The sequence below is a fragment of the Erithacus rubecula genome (assembly GCF_903797595.1).
Source record: "Erithacus rubecula genome assembly, chromosome: 8".
NCBI classification, from domain to species: domain Eukaryota; kingdom Metazoa; phylum Chordata; class Aves; order Passeriformes; family Muscicapidae; genus Erithacus; species Erithacus rubecula.
The window spans coordinates 18,173,690-18,188,556 of NC_136659.1; the positions used below are offsets into that span (position 1 = coordinate 18,173,690).

At 35.2% G+C, this 14,867-nt stretch overlaps 1 protein-coding gene across 4 annotated transcripts in view; it reads right to left on the minus strand.

The window, feature by feature from the left end:
- Positions 1-14,867, minus strand: part of MYO3B (myosin IIIB) — a 184,181-nt gene that overhangs the window by 106,322 nt on the left and 62,992 nt on the right. For 2 of the 4 annotated variants that reach the window (XM_079310943.1, XM_079310944.1), the window contains exons 10-11: positions 13,746-13,811; positions 2,483-2,638 (exon numbers count right to left, since the gene is read on the minus strand). In XM_079310943.1, the coding sequence (XP_079167069.1) occupies positions 2,483-2,638; positions 13,746-13,811 (222 nt within the window). Of the gene's footprint in view, positions 1-2,482; positions 2,639-11,462; positions 12,147-12,709; positions 13,239-13,745; positions 13,812-14,867 lie in introns of those variants that run through there. The other 2 variants (XM_079310945.1, XM_079310946.1) reach the window with 2 other exon arrangements.

Sequence of the window (14,867 nt, forward strand, 5' to 3'; positions counted from 1 at the left end):
AGATTAAAAAATGTATATATTAAAAGGGGGAGGAAAAGGATTTGTAAACTCATTTGCCTAATATTCATATAGAAGAAGGATGGAAGAACTGCCTTAAATTACATTGTGTATAACATCAGAGAACTATTTCTGGTTGTGTTTCCAGTTTCTGGAAATTTCCAGTCTGTGCTCTGAAAACATTTTCTATTACTTATCTTTTAAGTGATTGATTTGTAGTGTTGCTCTAATGCTAAAATGGATGTCTATTTTTCTTTATTTCTGAACACCAGAAAATTAATGTATATTTCATTGAGCCTATCATGGGCATATCAATAAACAGAGAAGTATGCACTATATTCAATGTTGCAATAGACAGGTTTTACCTAACATGGATGTGAATTGGCCCTGTTTTCTCTGAAGTGGTGCCTATACATTTCGATGACTTCTACAGATCATTACAAATGAATGTCAGTAAATTTTTAGCAGTACCATCTGGTCATATGTTCTTCTGCATGTCAAATTTTGTATTTAAAATTATGTTGTAGATGCATTACAGAGGTTTTAAAGGCTTTTAATTGGTAACAATTTTTCTAGAGGGTACAATATCCCTATTACAGAGACAAATATTTTATTGTTATGAGGCTATGTCAGTCCTCTGGGGAAAATTATAATTAGATGCTTTGGTTGGTTCTTTTGTAATAATCTTATGCTTCTAGTCCAGTATTAACTTTCTGGCCCACAGACTTAATATCTTGCAGAGATGCATTTTTGCTATTTAATTAAAGTTTGGACCAATTTGATCAAGTTTGAAATCTTTAGAATATAATTCTGAACAATATGTTATAGATTGCAGAGGTAAACAATAAGTATATTATTGTCATTGAGCATGCTCTCAACCCTGATCACAATGGGCTGGTGCTTCACAGAAGTAAGGATACCACAGTATAATGCTAAAACAATCAGAAAGATTTTTGTTTGAAGTAAAATATTTAAGCTGGGTTAGGTAGCAACAAGACAGACAAGGAGTTAAAACTCCCTTAGATGAGCACTGATTCATACTAGGGTGCTGGGAAGCAAAATTCTCCTTACAGTCCAGTCATGTCTAAGGTGCAGAAGCTTGTCTGTCACAGCACACCCAGCTAATACATGAAAAGGCTTGAGGATACAAATGCTGTCGTGGTCTTGGCTCTTTGTCACTCCACATTATGGAGCTCAATCCCAGAATAATGTATTGGAATACCATGAAAAATCCGTTTCAGAGCTCCTCTTAGCACAAGGATCATTCAACTCTGTCTATATGTACAATCAAGTCAACAGCTGGAAAAATTCTTACACCTTTTGGGCCAGCTATGCCATAGCTGTAGACAATGTGACCTGTGAGGTGCTATATGGGAAAGGAATATTAGGAAACTAGATAAAGCAGTAACTTCTACTGTATACTGGCATAACTCCCATCCACAGCGAGCATTTCCAGGTATGTCTTCCCAGAAAACAAAGAAAACAACAAGAACAAATACACACACCCCACAAAAACAAACAAACAAAACCCACTCACAGGAGTCAGCTTCACCTTGAAATTGTAATTAACAACTACTCCTTTATTTTAACTTGCACACTTTTGTTTGGGTCTTTAGCAATTAAGCCACAGAGTTTTATGGCATGCAAGCATATATATGTTTATGACTTATGAATCATAACATATAATTTACTTCATCAACGTTAGTAGGTGATTATTTATAATAATGGGCCAGAGCTTATCTAACTCTAGAATTTCATATTACAGAATGATTGCAGAGCTTGGGACAGTGTGTTCATTTGCATTTAATTCTCTTTTGAAACAGTGAAATTCTGCCACCCTCTGGACAACAACTAAACTAAGACATATTTACAATCAGCCTCAAAAGATGCCACTTCTGATGATAAACATGCATTGCTTTTTAAGTACATTTTAAAATGAATTACTGGGTTGAATGAAAAAAATAGAAATTATTATTAAACTACAGGCAAAGCAACTACTTTCAGTACTGAACAGTCTTCTTATTAATAGGATTTAATCAAACAGCAACCTTCAAAATTTTCTGTTCTTAACTTTTTCTAGTAGTCATTTGAACGCTCACAGTTGTATTTTTAAAGATCTGTTACCAAAGTATGATGCAATGTTTCATGTCAAAATTTATCTCCACAAATCAGAGCATTCTGGAATTATCAACATCTTTCTGACTGAGCCAAATGAGAACAAGTATAGAACAGAGTTCAGTGGGAGAAAGAAAGGCAAAGAAGGTTCCATTAGGGCTGATCAAACTAGCTTTAAAAAGTATCAAAGGGAAAACATGACTGACATTTATTCACATAGCAAGCAGCACTTGTTGCTAATAATATTGCCAGTCAACACATTAATATGATCATTTGAAACAGTAAAAGTCACATTCAAAGTTTCAATTTGTGTTTCCAGTGTAAGTGTGGGGAAGGAGGACTGTAGCACAGAGGTTGCTACATACAGTACCTTGTTTTGGCTGTGGAGCCTAGCTGCTGCTGTTCTTGAATGAGCTCAGCCAGCTGTTTTTGCAAAGACATATCTTTACCATGTACTTGCTTAATAAAGGGATGCTCCAAAAGATGGGTGACTGAAGGACGCTTTTCAAAATCTTTGATTAGACACCTGTGACAGAGAAATAGGGGTCTCAGATGATGTTACATCATTACAGTATGAATGGAGTCAGCTTACTGTGTGGCTGTTGCTCTGCTCTCTTTTTCCACAAATCTGAGTTCCTCAATGTGTAACAAGACTCTTCCATGCTGCAATAAATCCAGCAAAAAATACTTAGCTAAGTGAATACACTCTACAAGTATATTAGTATAAAGGCTACAAATTCGAGTTTTTCATCTCTCTTTTTAACTGTAATTAGATAAAAGGGAAAAATGACATTGTATCCTGTAAGAGCTTAGTAGTACAGTTAGAGCTTAATAGTACAGTTACTATACATAAAAATTAAGATGAAGAGACAATACTTCACTCACTTTAATTTTCTACCTATTCTCCAATGAGAGTTTGACTACAAACTGTAGAATATAGCCTATTGAAAATCATGTGATACAGCACTAATCAGAACAATTTGATATAGAACTTTGTTTTTAAAGCTGAAGTAATAGGTAGATATTCCATATCCCAATGATGACTGCTCACATGAAAATTACTGAAAATTCTGCAAACCTGCATAATTCAATCTGAAAGAAAAAGGAATTAGTCAGAATTAAATGTTAGCCAGGGTACGAAGGTTCTTTCCCTGATTGGAACAGGTAACTAGTAATGAGTAAAGAAATGCATCCTATTAAATCAGCATAAAATAAAGTACCATGCTAATTTATATAACTGAGATTTAAGATTCAACAAGCCATTACTCAAGTTGAATTATTATCTGCATAATAAAGCTGAAATAATACCATTCAAACAGAAGAATGATCCACCATGATAAGACTACTTTCAAGTATCCTCTAATTAATAATATTAAATAATTCTAATAATCTAGCTGAAATAATAGATATTGACACTATTTGAGAATGTGAAAAAGAAGTGCTCCAATTCAGTATATACCTCCCTTCTGATATCTAAAATTTTATCAAATTATAGCTCAAGATAAATTTACTTGATGAGAAGCATTCATATTACATACTTCACAAATTCCTTTCATATTTCCTGAATAACTAACCAATGTACTTCCCTTGCAGGGTCAAACATTACAAATAAATACTATTATTTTAGCCAAAAGCTCAATGGAACTTTAATACCTTTTAGAATTTATATTTCACTAATAAAAACAACAATGTACAAAATTTAAACTACATTACAAAAAATCATACACATTAATTGATTTAAAATACTACCAAACACATTAGCAAGTTATTAAAGTTTAGCCTCACCTCAAAGACTTTACTGAAGACTAAAGTCTGGTCTGGAAATTATCTGAAATATCTTTGAACGTAACTTTAATACTTTAGGTTCCCAAAAACCTTTTTGCTAACCTCTTCGGTACATTGAGTCCAGAAAAGGAAGTCAGTAAAATGCATTACCAGTTTTGGAACTATTTTGCTATAGGCTAGAACTGTAGCCTCCTGATAGAAACACTAAAGCAACACAAGCTGCTCTATCTCCACCCTTCTGAGCACAAGGCTATAAATACCAGTCCTTCCCTCCATGAAAAGATCCATCATTAGCCTTGAACAGGTTCTGACAATCTTCCCTACCCCTTTTCTTTTTTGTAATCTGGGAGTTTTAAAAGTCAATACACCCACACAGACAATATGGTTCATGTCAATCCTGTTTAAATTCATGTCTCCTGAGAAAAAGGAAAAAAGCTTTTGGAAAGAAAGACAACATTAATCAGGAAGACAGAGGAAAAGAGAACAAAACAAGTGCTATGCATTATACAAATTCACAGATTGATGGTAAGTATCTGAAGTGGAGATTTCAGTCTGAAAAGCTCATGCACTCAGGACTTTTACCATTCTATCAATAATTCCAACCTCACAGTATTTATGTTTTATTGTTAATATATAAATGTTCTTAAATTTGATTTCATCGGGAGTTTTTCAGTACTGTAACTGAATCCAAGTGAATCTATGTCATAGGATCATAGATAGTTTGTGTTGGAAGGAAACTGTCAAGGTCATCTAGTCCAAACCCCTGCAATACACAGGGACATCAACTATACCAAGTTACTCAGAACCCTGTTCAACTTGACCTTGACTGTTTCCAGGGATGGGGCATCTACCACCCTCTGTCAGTGTTTCACCTCAACATAAAAAACATCCTTCTAATATATAGTCTGAATTGACTCTTTTTGTTTAAAACCATTATCTCTTGTTTCATCACAAAAGGCACTTGCTTTTCAGATAATAACACTAGCATTTAAATGGATTCTCTTAAAAAAATTCACAGTTCCAGACAGGATATCTTGTGTTGAGCAAAAATGTGAAGAACATGCAAATGTTTGACTTTGGTGGCACGCAGTGATTCATAGGAATTCTCTGAGTTCTGAACAATGCACCCACAGATACACTCCACAGACAGGATACAGAAGTTGCATGAGAGCTTTTCTATATACATGGCCTCTAGGTGAACATTCTAATGTCCAGGATATGGCACTCATTGTGGAAGCTCAATAAGAAGAGATATTTTGGAGAAGAAAGTTCTTAGCTTCTTTCTTGCATGCCTGAAATGTGAGCTTTTAAGGTCTAGCAATGTTTTAATGAGCACAGGTAAGTTTTGTGAAGGAGGTGATTTTGGAGATCTTTGGAGATTGTTTCGTTCTGTTGCAAAATCCCACCAATCCTCCACTGACTATTCACTTTGTGTGCACGCTTCACTTTTGCAACAATCGATGTTCATCTAGTGTTTCATCTAAATGCAGCCCTAATTCTCTGGTAGCAGGATATTGCTGCAGTCTGTGTTCATGTAGGATTTCGCCCAAAACACAACCAGAACTTTGTTAAATAGCTGGATGACTAAGTTAATGACACAGGACACATCAACAAGATTTTGTGATCAAACCGTTTCAAGCTCAGACCAAGCACACCTCCTACTGTGCCAAGTTTGTGCCTGCATGGGAAGAACAGTCTCTCTCAGATGGTTAATGAGATGATGCAATAAAGCAGAGAGCTAGTAACTAACAGCTGTGCAAAGGTGAGGGAGAGCTGCTTAAATCCATGCCTGTAACTTCATGTGTGAATAGTTCAGGGATAAGGCTGACAGGGTAATGAACATTTCCACTGGAGTCAGTTTAAGACATCAAGTCAAATGGCAAGTTCCTATCACTTTAAAAACACAGCAGCAGAAAGACCAGGTAGGCCATAGGGAACTGAACTGTGTAAGGCACACACTCTCTTCTGCCTCTAAATAGCAGAAGTTTTGACACAGTCACTTCCAGAAATTAGTACTTTCTGTGTTTCAGATGCAGTAAACTGCTAATCACTGTAAGTACTGAGGGCTCAGTCTGTACTCAAATATTCAGTGCCAATTCGATATCCCACCAGGCATGCTGTGATGGAATGTAGGATGGAAGCTGTCTTGTGACACTGAAAACATAGCCCTTATGCTTCTCAGTGCATATTCCTTTGTCCTTATTCCTCTCTATGTAGAAAAGGCCTATTAATATTCTGCTTCTACACAGTGCCAGTCCAACTATGGTGTTTTTAGTGCAACATGAATGCCTGCTGCTGCTGTTCTTAGTCAACATCATCTGTAAAATAAAAATTCTTGGGCCACCACCTAAGTGCAAATGAAAAATGATGCATCAGACTACTGGTGTCACCACAGGTGTTCAATAAAGTGTCATTGACATCCTACTGGAAGCAGCATTGACACTATAATACTCTTTAGAAAAAAAAAAAAAAATAGAACATCAGCTCTTACAATGCTAAAGCCTGCACAAAGGTGAGAATTATTGCAAAGTTTTCTACTGATCTGCACTCTGACATAGAACTATAATGTGTGGAAAGTTAATTATATGAGTGTCTGAGTTAAAAGTTGCCAGTAAATTAGATGTATCTGACGTATGCCAGAAAAAAAAAGAAATCATAAAAAAGTAATAAACAAAAATTCAGTAATGTTAACATTGGAAAGAGTACAGTAACAAAACAGTTTTACAATTTCACTCATCACAAAATATTCTGAAATCAGTGTGTGCATTGTACAAGTGAAAAACAACACTAAAAAGCCCTGCTAATGAAGGATTTGTTTCTGAGGAAAAAAGAAAGCTAAAATATCTTCAGCTTCTCATCTGAGCATTCATTTAAGACCAGTTTGGACAGTTAGCTCAGGCACTGTCAAACATCAACCATACTGCAATTATTCATAAAACCAGTAAATGTGCTGCACCTGCAAATTCAGCCAAATTGTTTGGTTCATGGAAATTTGAAAAAAAAAAAAAAAAAAAAAAAGAAAAAAGAAAAAGGTGCTGCATTAGTTTAAACTGAGCAAATTGACCAGCAAATCTACAAGATGGGTTTCAAATAAGGTATGATGAAAGTATCACATTTAGTCTGCTATTTTTTGGATCTAAAATAATAGAAAGGCTAAGTAAGTAGAGATTGAAAAAGAAATAAAACCAGTATGTTTGCCTTGACGAAAGTCAATCCATTATCTAATTGAAAATTCTAGTATCTTCTATCACGCTTTCTTAGCTGAAAATTAATTCTCAGAATTCATTAGCGTCACTACATTAAACATAGGTTGCAGCCATTTGCTGCAATCTCACAGCCAGGCTCCTAAGCACCATTTCCATTCTGCCACAATTACAAGCAAAGATGAAGCATTTATTAGCAGAGGATAAGAGCAGCCTCCCATCCACATAGGCCCATCTGAGACAGCCTCTAAAAATTCACTGGCTGCTTGCACTCGGATGATAACATTGTTGGAATTGCTGGGTCTGACAGCGTAAACAGCCATTTCACAAGCAGCCAATCAGATGGCTGAAAAGGAGAGATATTTATCAGCATTCATGAGCTAATATTTACTAATGAATAAATGGAAAGAAATAGATTTCATAAGAACTGCAGTGGTGGCCTAAGTCTCCTGTGTGTTTAGAAATAGAAAAATAATTACTAACATCACTCACTATTGCAGCCAAACCTAAGTAGAGCAGCAGCAGTTTTTTCTTTCAGAAATTCTCTTTCATTAGATCTATTATGATCTATTTGACCCCAAGTACTTTCTTTAAAAAGAAAGAAATCAAGCAGCTGCAACTCTCATAGCTTGGTTACATTATGATTTATCGCCAGTATTTTGGTTTTTTCAGTTATTACATTTGTAAATGCTACATTTTCTGGTGATGTCTTATCTGCTAGAAGTATATTGCTGGAACTCATTTTGTCTCATAACTCAAATATCCAACCAGACATCAAGCAAGTATTGAATATCTACATGCACAGAAGACACATAGGTTAACATTTGGAAGAAATGATGACTGTATGTTAGACTCTATTAGAGCTGGGAAACTCACACAACAGCCTCTGGGTGACAGTGATATAAAGTCTCTGTGCTGTTCAACTGTTAGCTGAAGTCCTCATTGCCACTCCTCTCATCCCTATCTCCCTGCCACTCCCTGCCTCATCTGGGTTCTTTCCCCATCACCTGATCCTCTCACAGCTCTAGACCATTCTCCCCGGCCCTCCGCATATTCACTTCTTGCACTCCTGCTGTCTAGCAGTGAGGAATCTTTCCAGGACTCTGCTATTAGGATAAAAAGAGCTTTCCAGGGTCTTCAACCAGACTCCAGGGCATCCTGAGGTGCTAAGATCCTCTCCCCCCAGGCCCAGAAAAGAGTTACTAGACTGCACCCAAAGACAGAGATGCTTTAGAGTGGCTCAGCTGAGGCTCTAGAGTGGAAATTTCCAAGAGGGAGAAGAGAAAGAGTAAGGTCATATCCTCTTGAAAGGAGGGAGCATTCTCTCCTAAGCAGGAAGAAAGAGGTCTCTGGGTTCTGAGGCTTTATTTTACTCCACATACTCACCTGATTACTTACATCACAAGGCTACTTCACAATGCAAGATTAATTAAATCAAGACCATGACCTCAAATGGTCAGAGAAATGGAAGGACAGACACTGATAAGCAGGATCATCTAGGTCAGAAACCTCCCAGTCAAGGAAGGGAAAATAACAACCTCTGAGATTTTTTTTTAGTTGGTTAAAAGGCTCAGTAACTGAGTGTTCCTTCTACCTCTGTACCACATGTAGCTGTGGCAGGCACTGCTCAGTCATGTGCAGCCAAGACATGAAGACATTTCATGAACTACATCTCTAATGAGACGCAGGAATGTGCCTGCTTCTCTGACACTTCCCTGCTTTCCACTTGCAGGCCTGCCCAACCCCCACTGCTGCAGGTCACTAATTTGCAAAAGTGAACTAAAAAACTGTGACAGCTTGGCCAACGGCATTTCTGGTTTTGATCCTAATTCAGCAGGACTCAAAGGATAGAAATAACCTTATCTTCAGCACTATATATAGCTGTCCCTTTGCAAAAAGCAAATGCTGGGCACTAGGGATATGTGTGTAGGTTAAATAGGTCTCCTGTCTTGCACAGCATCCCATGATAAATAATAAGGATTTTACTGTTCATTCTGCTACAATCAGATATCAGGATGAAAGACTGAATTTATGACAAAGAACTCACATGCATGGTATAAATTCTGATGGTCAGAACACATTTATAACATTATTGATCTGCCTTTTGGTAGCAAATGCTATAAATTACTAATCCTCCCTAAGAATGAGACAAATACTCAAACGCTGAAATGTCACCATCACCTGTTTTCTTAATAAATCTTCTTCCAGTTTAATGTTCAACATCAAGCACCATATAGTTTAATTTAGAGCACACATCTGAAACATAACAAAGATTCTATCACACTGAAATTGTAAAACTAGGTGTAGTAAATACCTTTGCCTCTTCTAAATCTTCAAAACTTATAACAGGTTTCCCAGCCTTATTTGGGCTGAGTAAGCATTACAATTTATTTTGACTCATATACATGGTTTAGAGAACAAACAAGAGAAACTCTATGGAGTGGCACCTCTTGCAGCTCTTTAGCACGGGTCTGACAGTTGCTCATGTTGAAATCTTTGAAATTTTACCACTGACAACAGAAATACAATCAGAACAACTCTAGGGAGCATCTGAAAACCACCAAATACATATATTAATTGTACAATGAAATTGAATAGCCTTTCACCAGGAATTCATCTGCTCTGTTTCTTTGGTCTTTCTGGAAGGCCCAGAAAAACAAAAACCCTTCAGAACCTTGTACAACTCAAGTTTTTCATTAGAAACAGTATGCTTTGCATGTGTACCAGATTTTCTCCCTTAGGTACCTATCCCAGTTTGACACTATAGCATGCAGCTGATTTGAGGCAGGATTTTTACTACAATTACTCATTAGAAAGTTGAAGATAACTGTATTCATTATATATGTCCATTCCTCTGTATAAATAATATGTTTCATGCAAAGTTCAAAAGTGGTGGAGATCTTTTGCCAGGTGCTATGATCTAGTATTTCAAGGTCATCTGTAAACAGATTCTGAGAATCTACATCAATGAATGAAATGCAAAAATGTACATATTTGGTGATAACTTTACACATTGCAATCTGTATCTTTCTGACATTTGCAAACCTCTGCCTTTCCAGACCCTGTGAAGTTAATAAGTTATGTCAAATGCATATCATGTTCTCAGAGAAAGAAATGGTAAAATGTTCTTTATGTAACATGAACAGAATGTCACTAAACAATTGCTTAGATTGTGAAAAAACTTTATCTTCACTCAGAGAACTTAAATATAAATGGACCACTTAACACCTATATAATCTAGATGATCTATTAACTGAATAACTCTGAATGTAGACTCATCAATATGAAATTCAGCTTGCTAAGCCATGTTTAAATAGAGTACAATAAAGTGAGTTTATCAGGACAAAAAATTATCTTTGCACTCTATTTGCAATGTGATTGCTGAAAGTTACATTCTGATGATAAATGTGACCATAAATCCTGAAGTTCACATTTTGACTTTATTACTTCCTGAATTTCTTAATTCTTTAATTCCCTCCAGCTCAAGAATGACTAATTAATTCAAAGAACCATAACAGCTAATCTAACCAATTTTATTTTATTTAACCAATGAATATTGGTTAAATAAATTTTAAAGGAGAATGTCTGTCTCTGGAGATACCACTACTAATTTTAATTGAAATTACCATCTTGTGATGTAATGTAAATAAAAGTTATTGCATTCTCCTGCTACAAGAATATATTAACTTTCCCATTTATCCCTTGAGATCAGTCAAGCTTTAAAGTGCCAAGAAAATTATTTGTCACTGCTGTGGTAGTTCACATGGTCTAACAGAAATAGTAAAAATCCTATTGATATGTAGATAAAATAAAGATAATTAATTATTTCTCACATTATGACTGGAGAGCCAAATTTTTCATACACAATCACAGTAGTACAGATAAATACACACACATAGAACTTTATTGATCTTATGTCAATAGAGTATATTATATATGTGCTGCCTGTATCTTAGTAGATACCAAATACAAAATTAGGCTGTTTCCAGAGATGAGAGCTGAAATTGTGTCTTCTCTGTATTTTTTAAAAACAAAATATCTAACTCAGATTTACTATCTCCATTGTAAAAATTCTTATGAGAAAAACACATTACAGTCCACATCTCAACTCAAGGCCAAGAGAGCTGGGAATAGAAACAGATTCACCAAGCTAAAAACCATCCTGACATCGTTCGTTCAGATTTTGTAAACATTGCATCTGACTAAAATGCTGCTGCAAAATCTTCATCTCTTCAGGCAAATGAAAAATTTATGATCACTATTTTAGCAACTTAAAGATTTACCAACAATGAAACTTCCACCTCAGGCATGTTGTAGATCATGTAATATGTTAGAAACCATTTATAAAAAATGCCTCTCAGGACAATGGCATTTCAAGGGATGTCAAAATGGAGAGAAAGAAGGCTACAGTGGCCAGGTTTGGCAATCTTGGCATAAACAAAATTACTGCATAAACCAAAGTGAAATTAAAAGCTTAGCCAAAGCCACATGCTCTGTTTTGGTCAGTACCCAGGCCTAGCTGGCTACTTGAATAGATAAGCTTGTTATGCAAATGATGTTAGCATCAAGGAGGAGGCAGATAATGAAATTATTCAAAAGCTAACCACTCATCACAAGGGTGACAGAAACACAGGCAAGGTCCTAACATATGGATAAAAGGCAGTATGGAATTTATACAATCACTGCTTTTAATTTATCATAACTAGGCTGTCAAAGGCGAGCATCAGCAAATGCATAACTAATGCATATAAATGAGCCAATTATCAGTAATGGTTAAAAGGTTTGCAGTTGTATGATCCAATGTTTCATTATCTAAATTTTTCTAGAAAAACCACTAATGTAAATCTAAGCCTCCATAAAAACATCTTGTATCCTCTGTACCATAACAACTTTACTAACACATGGCAAGAACACAACAATGTCAGAGAAAATTGCAGTATTCTCTTAAAAGCAGCTATAAGGTAGAGTATTTATTACAACTGTTATATTTCTCCATGTTAAGAGAACTGTGTATGAGCATATTTCCTTATTTCATTGAGAACATCACTGTAAAAAAAAACAACCAGTATTTGAGAACTTGCAAAGGTTAATGATGAGGAAGTAATTAAGCAAAAGTAAATAATAATCCCTATGATTAAAAAGATACAATTTCAATATATAAAAAACACAAAGGAGAAGATTAAAATCGAGTTTAGCCATAAAGTATTAACATCTGACTTGTTTTATGAACAGTGCACACTGAACTAAAGGACTGAACAAATGCTAAGAAATGTTTAACTGAGGTTTTTGTATTGTTCTCAAGCCCAGCAGGGACTTCTAAAAGGGAAGATACCAAGAAAGAAAAACTAATAACAATTCTGAAAGTTAATGCACAATGTTCCTGAGACAGGAATGTAGCATTATTTACCAGTTGCAGTGACTTTCTAAAGCACAAGTGGAATACAATCCTCTAGTGCTGGTCCCCCAGAATACAGACTACAGCCTCTAAATACAATGCAACCAATGTTTTTTTATAACAGAATGAAATTCATGCACCACTTGGTGATCCTTGTACTTAAACACTGAACCTGCCATAGGACACAAGGCACCCTGCTGTGTAAACAGGGACATGCATTATGGAGAACCAGAACTTGGACCAATCTGCTCTAGAGGAATTCATTTCTGCTACCTATACTGAGTTACATTGCAGCAATAGAAATAATGTCCTTTCTCTGTAGGTCAAACATTACACTGTATCTCACACTTCTGTCTGGTTAAAGATCAGCATAGTAAATTGCAATATTTTTCACAGATTACTAATAAAATTTGCATTAGTGTTTTAATTTTTAACTTCTTCTAAAATGGAAAGACATTACTATACAAATAGTTGAAAAAAGTATCAGGTAGGGATATTGTACTCTGCAAGTAATTGGGTACACAAAGAACACAATATTCAAAATGTAGATGTGCATATTTACAAACCTATCTTGAAAAGTCACTACTGACAAGTGGTGTTATAATAGTATTCCCCGCATTACACAATTTGGGCTGCAAATGGTTCCAATGAAATATTGAAGAATACTAAAAAACACTCAAAATTTGCAGAAAGGTTTTTGAATACAATGCTAGCAACTACTTAACTGTGATTTCCTAGTATCACTGTGAAAAGAAAAAAGTAAAGCAAAAGCATGTTTTAGTTTGGTGACAGCTGCATTCATCATACTCTCAGTACTATTGGTGATCAATTAAGTACATATAGTGCCTATAGATATATACAACCTACTGAACCTTACTAAAATGGAAAAAAGGCAATTATTTCCTTTCTTACCTTTCAAATTCTTATTTTTAATTGACCAGGAGCCATTTTCACTAATCTTTTTTTCTCCTCAACAAAAAATTTCAATGGAAAACCATCAAGGAAATCAGGTGCATTTCATAAACCTGTTCTAGGTCCATCAAAATTAAGAGACATTCAAATGAAGAAAATTACGTAAGATCAAACTGTGCAATGATGCTTTCAAAAAGTGAGGCATGATCTAGAATCTATCAAAAGAAACCTGTAGTCAAAAACCTGCAATGGCAATAACTCCATAAGAAAATTTTGTTTCCAGATTGGCACAAATAGGTCTTGATGAATAAGCTGTTTTTAAAAGGAAAAAAACTCACTGTGAAATGAAATGGTTGAATCCTCTGCACCATTTTTCAGGATGTAGCAAAGTAGGTGGAGGGTTTCTGAAAAACAAAGATTTGAGTTTTAAAATGTTAATTTTATCTCACAGATAGTCATCAAAGCTGCTCCTGCTTTCACCAGGGAGAAAAAGACCATTATGAAAGTAACCGTCAAATTGTCTGTGTGATGCCTTAAGATGCCTGTTTGCTTTTTTTTTTTGCTCTTGCTTACTCACTGACAGCTCTCTTTTCATGTCCTTCTCCTTTTATGTCAATACCTTTGAAGGTGGTGGTCAGTATAGCTCACAGTGTACTTCCCGACATTTCCCTTTCAATTCAGCCTTACTAAAATGCAATATTAACCTAGCCATCAAACCACTTTAACCCTTTGCTCAGGATCACTTATTCTGATCAGAACTTGTTAAGTATGGATAAGAAAAACCTGTAGGATTTTTACTCTGGGTTTCAATCTATATTCACTTTGGATGACATGTAAACTATAAAACTGTTAAAAATACCATCTATATTTTAACTGACATCTAGCAGACAGTATTTTAAATATTAAATTTAATATTTAATATTAATATCAATATTAAATATTAATTTAAATATTATATTAAATAGCATGACAACCTTTGTAAAAACAATTTTTCAACTGTGACAAGTTCCATGGTGGTTGACATAAAATTCCTTTCCTTCCTGATTTTTACTGTTACAATTTAATTACATAACCATACAAAGCAAAACCTGTAAGTCATATTAAGTGAACCAAATTTTAAGAGGCTTGAATTTAGGAGGACCAACTTACAGCAGGAATTGTTCATAAATTCATATATTATATTATACCACGTTATCCTCCAGAGATTTTCTCTGCATCTTAAGATTTGCTAAGTACTGAAGCCTAATTTAACTTTTTGAGATTAAACTTATGGAGGTATTTTATGAAACCTTAATGATTTATCTTTTGCTGCATTTGAGGGTTGCATATTACTGAAGTGGCAGGGAAAAAACAATCACAGTAAGAACTTACTCTACAACAGAAACAAACAATAATATTCTGGATTGTAGAACAAATCATGTCATTTATACTGTGGCCACATTCCACAGAATAACACTGCT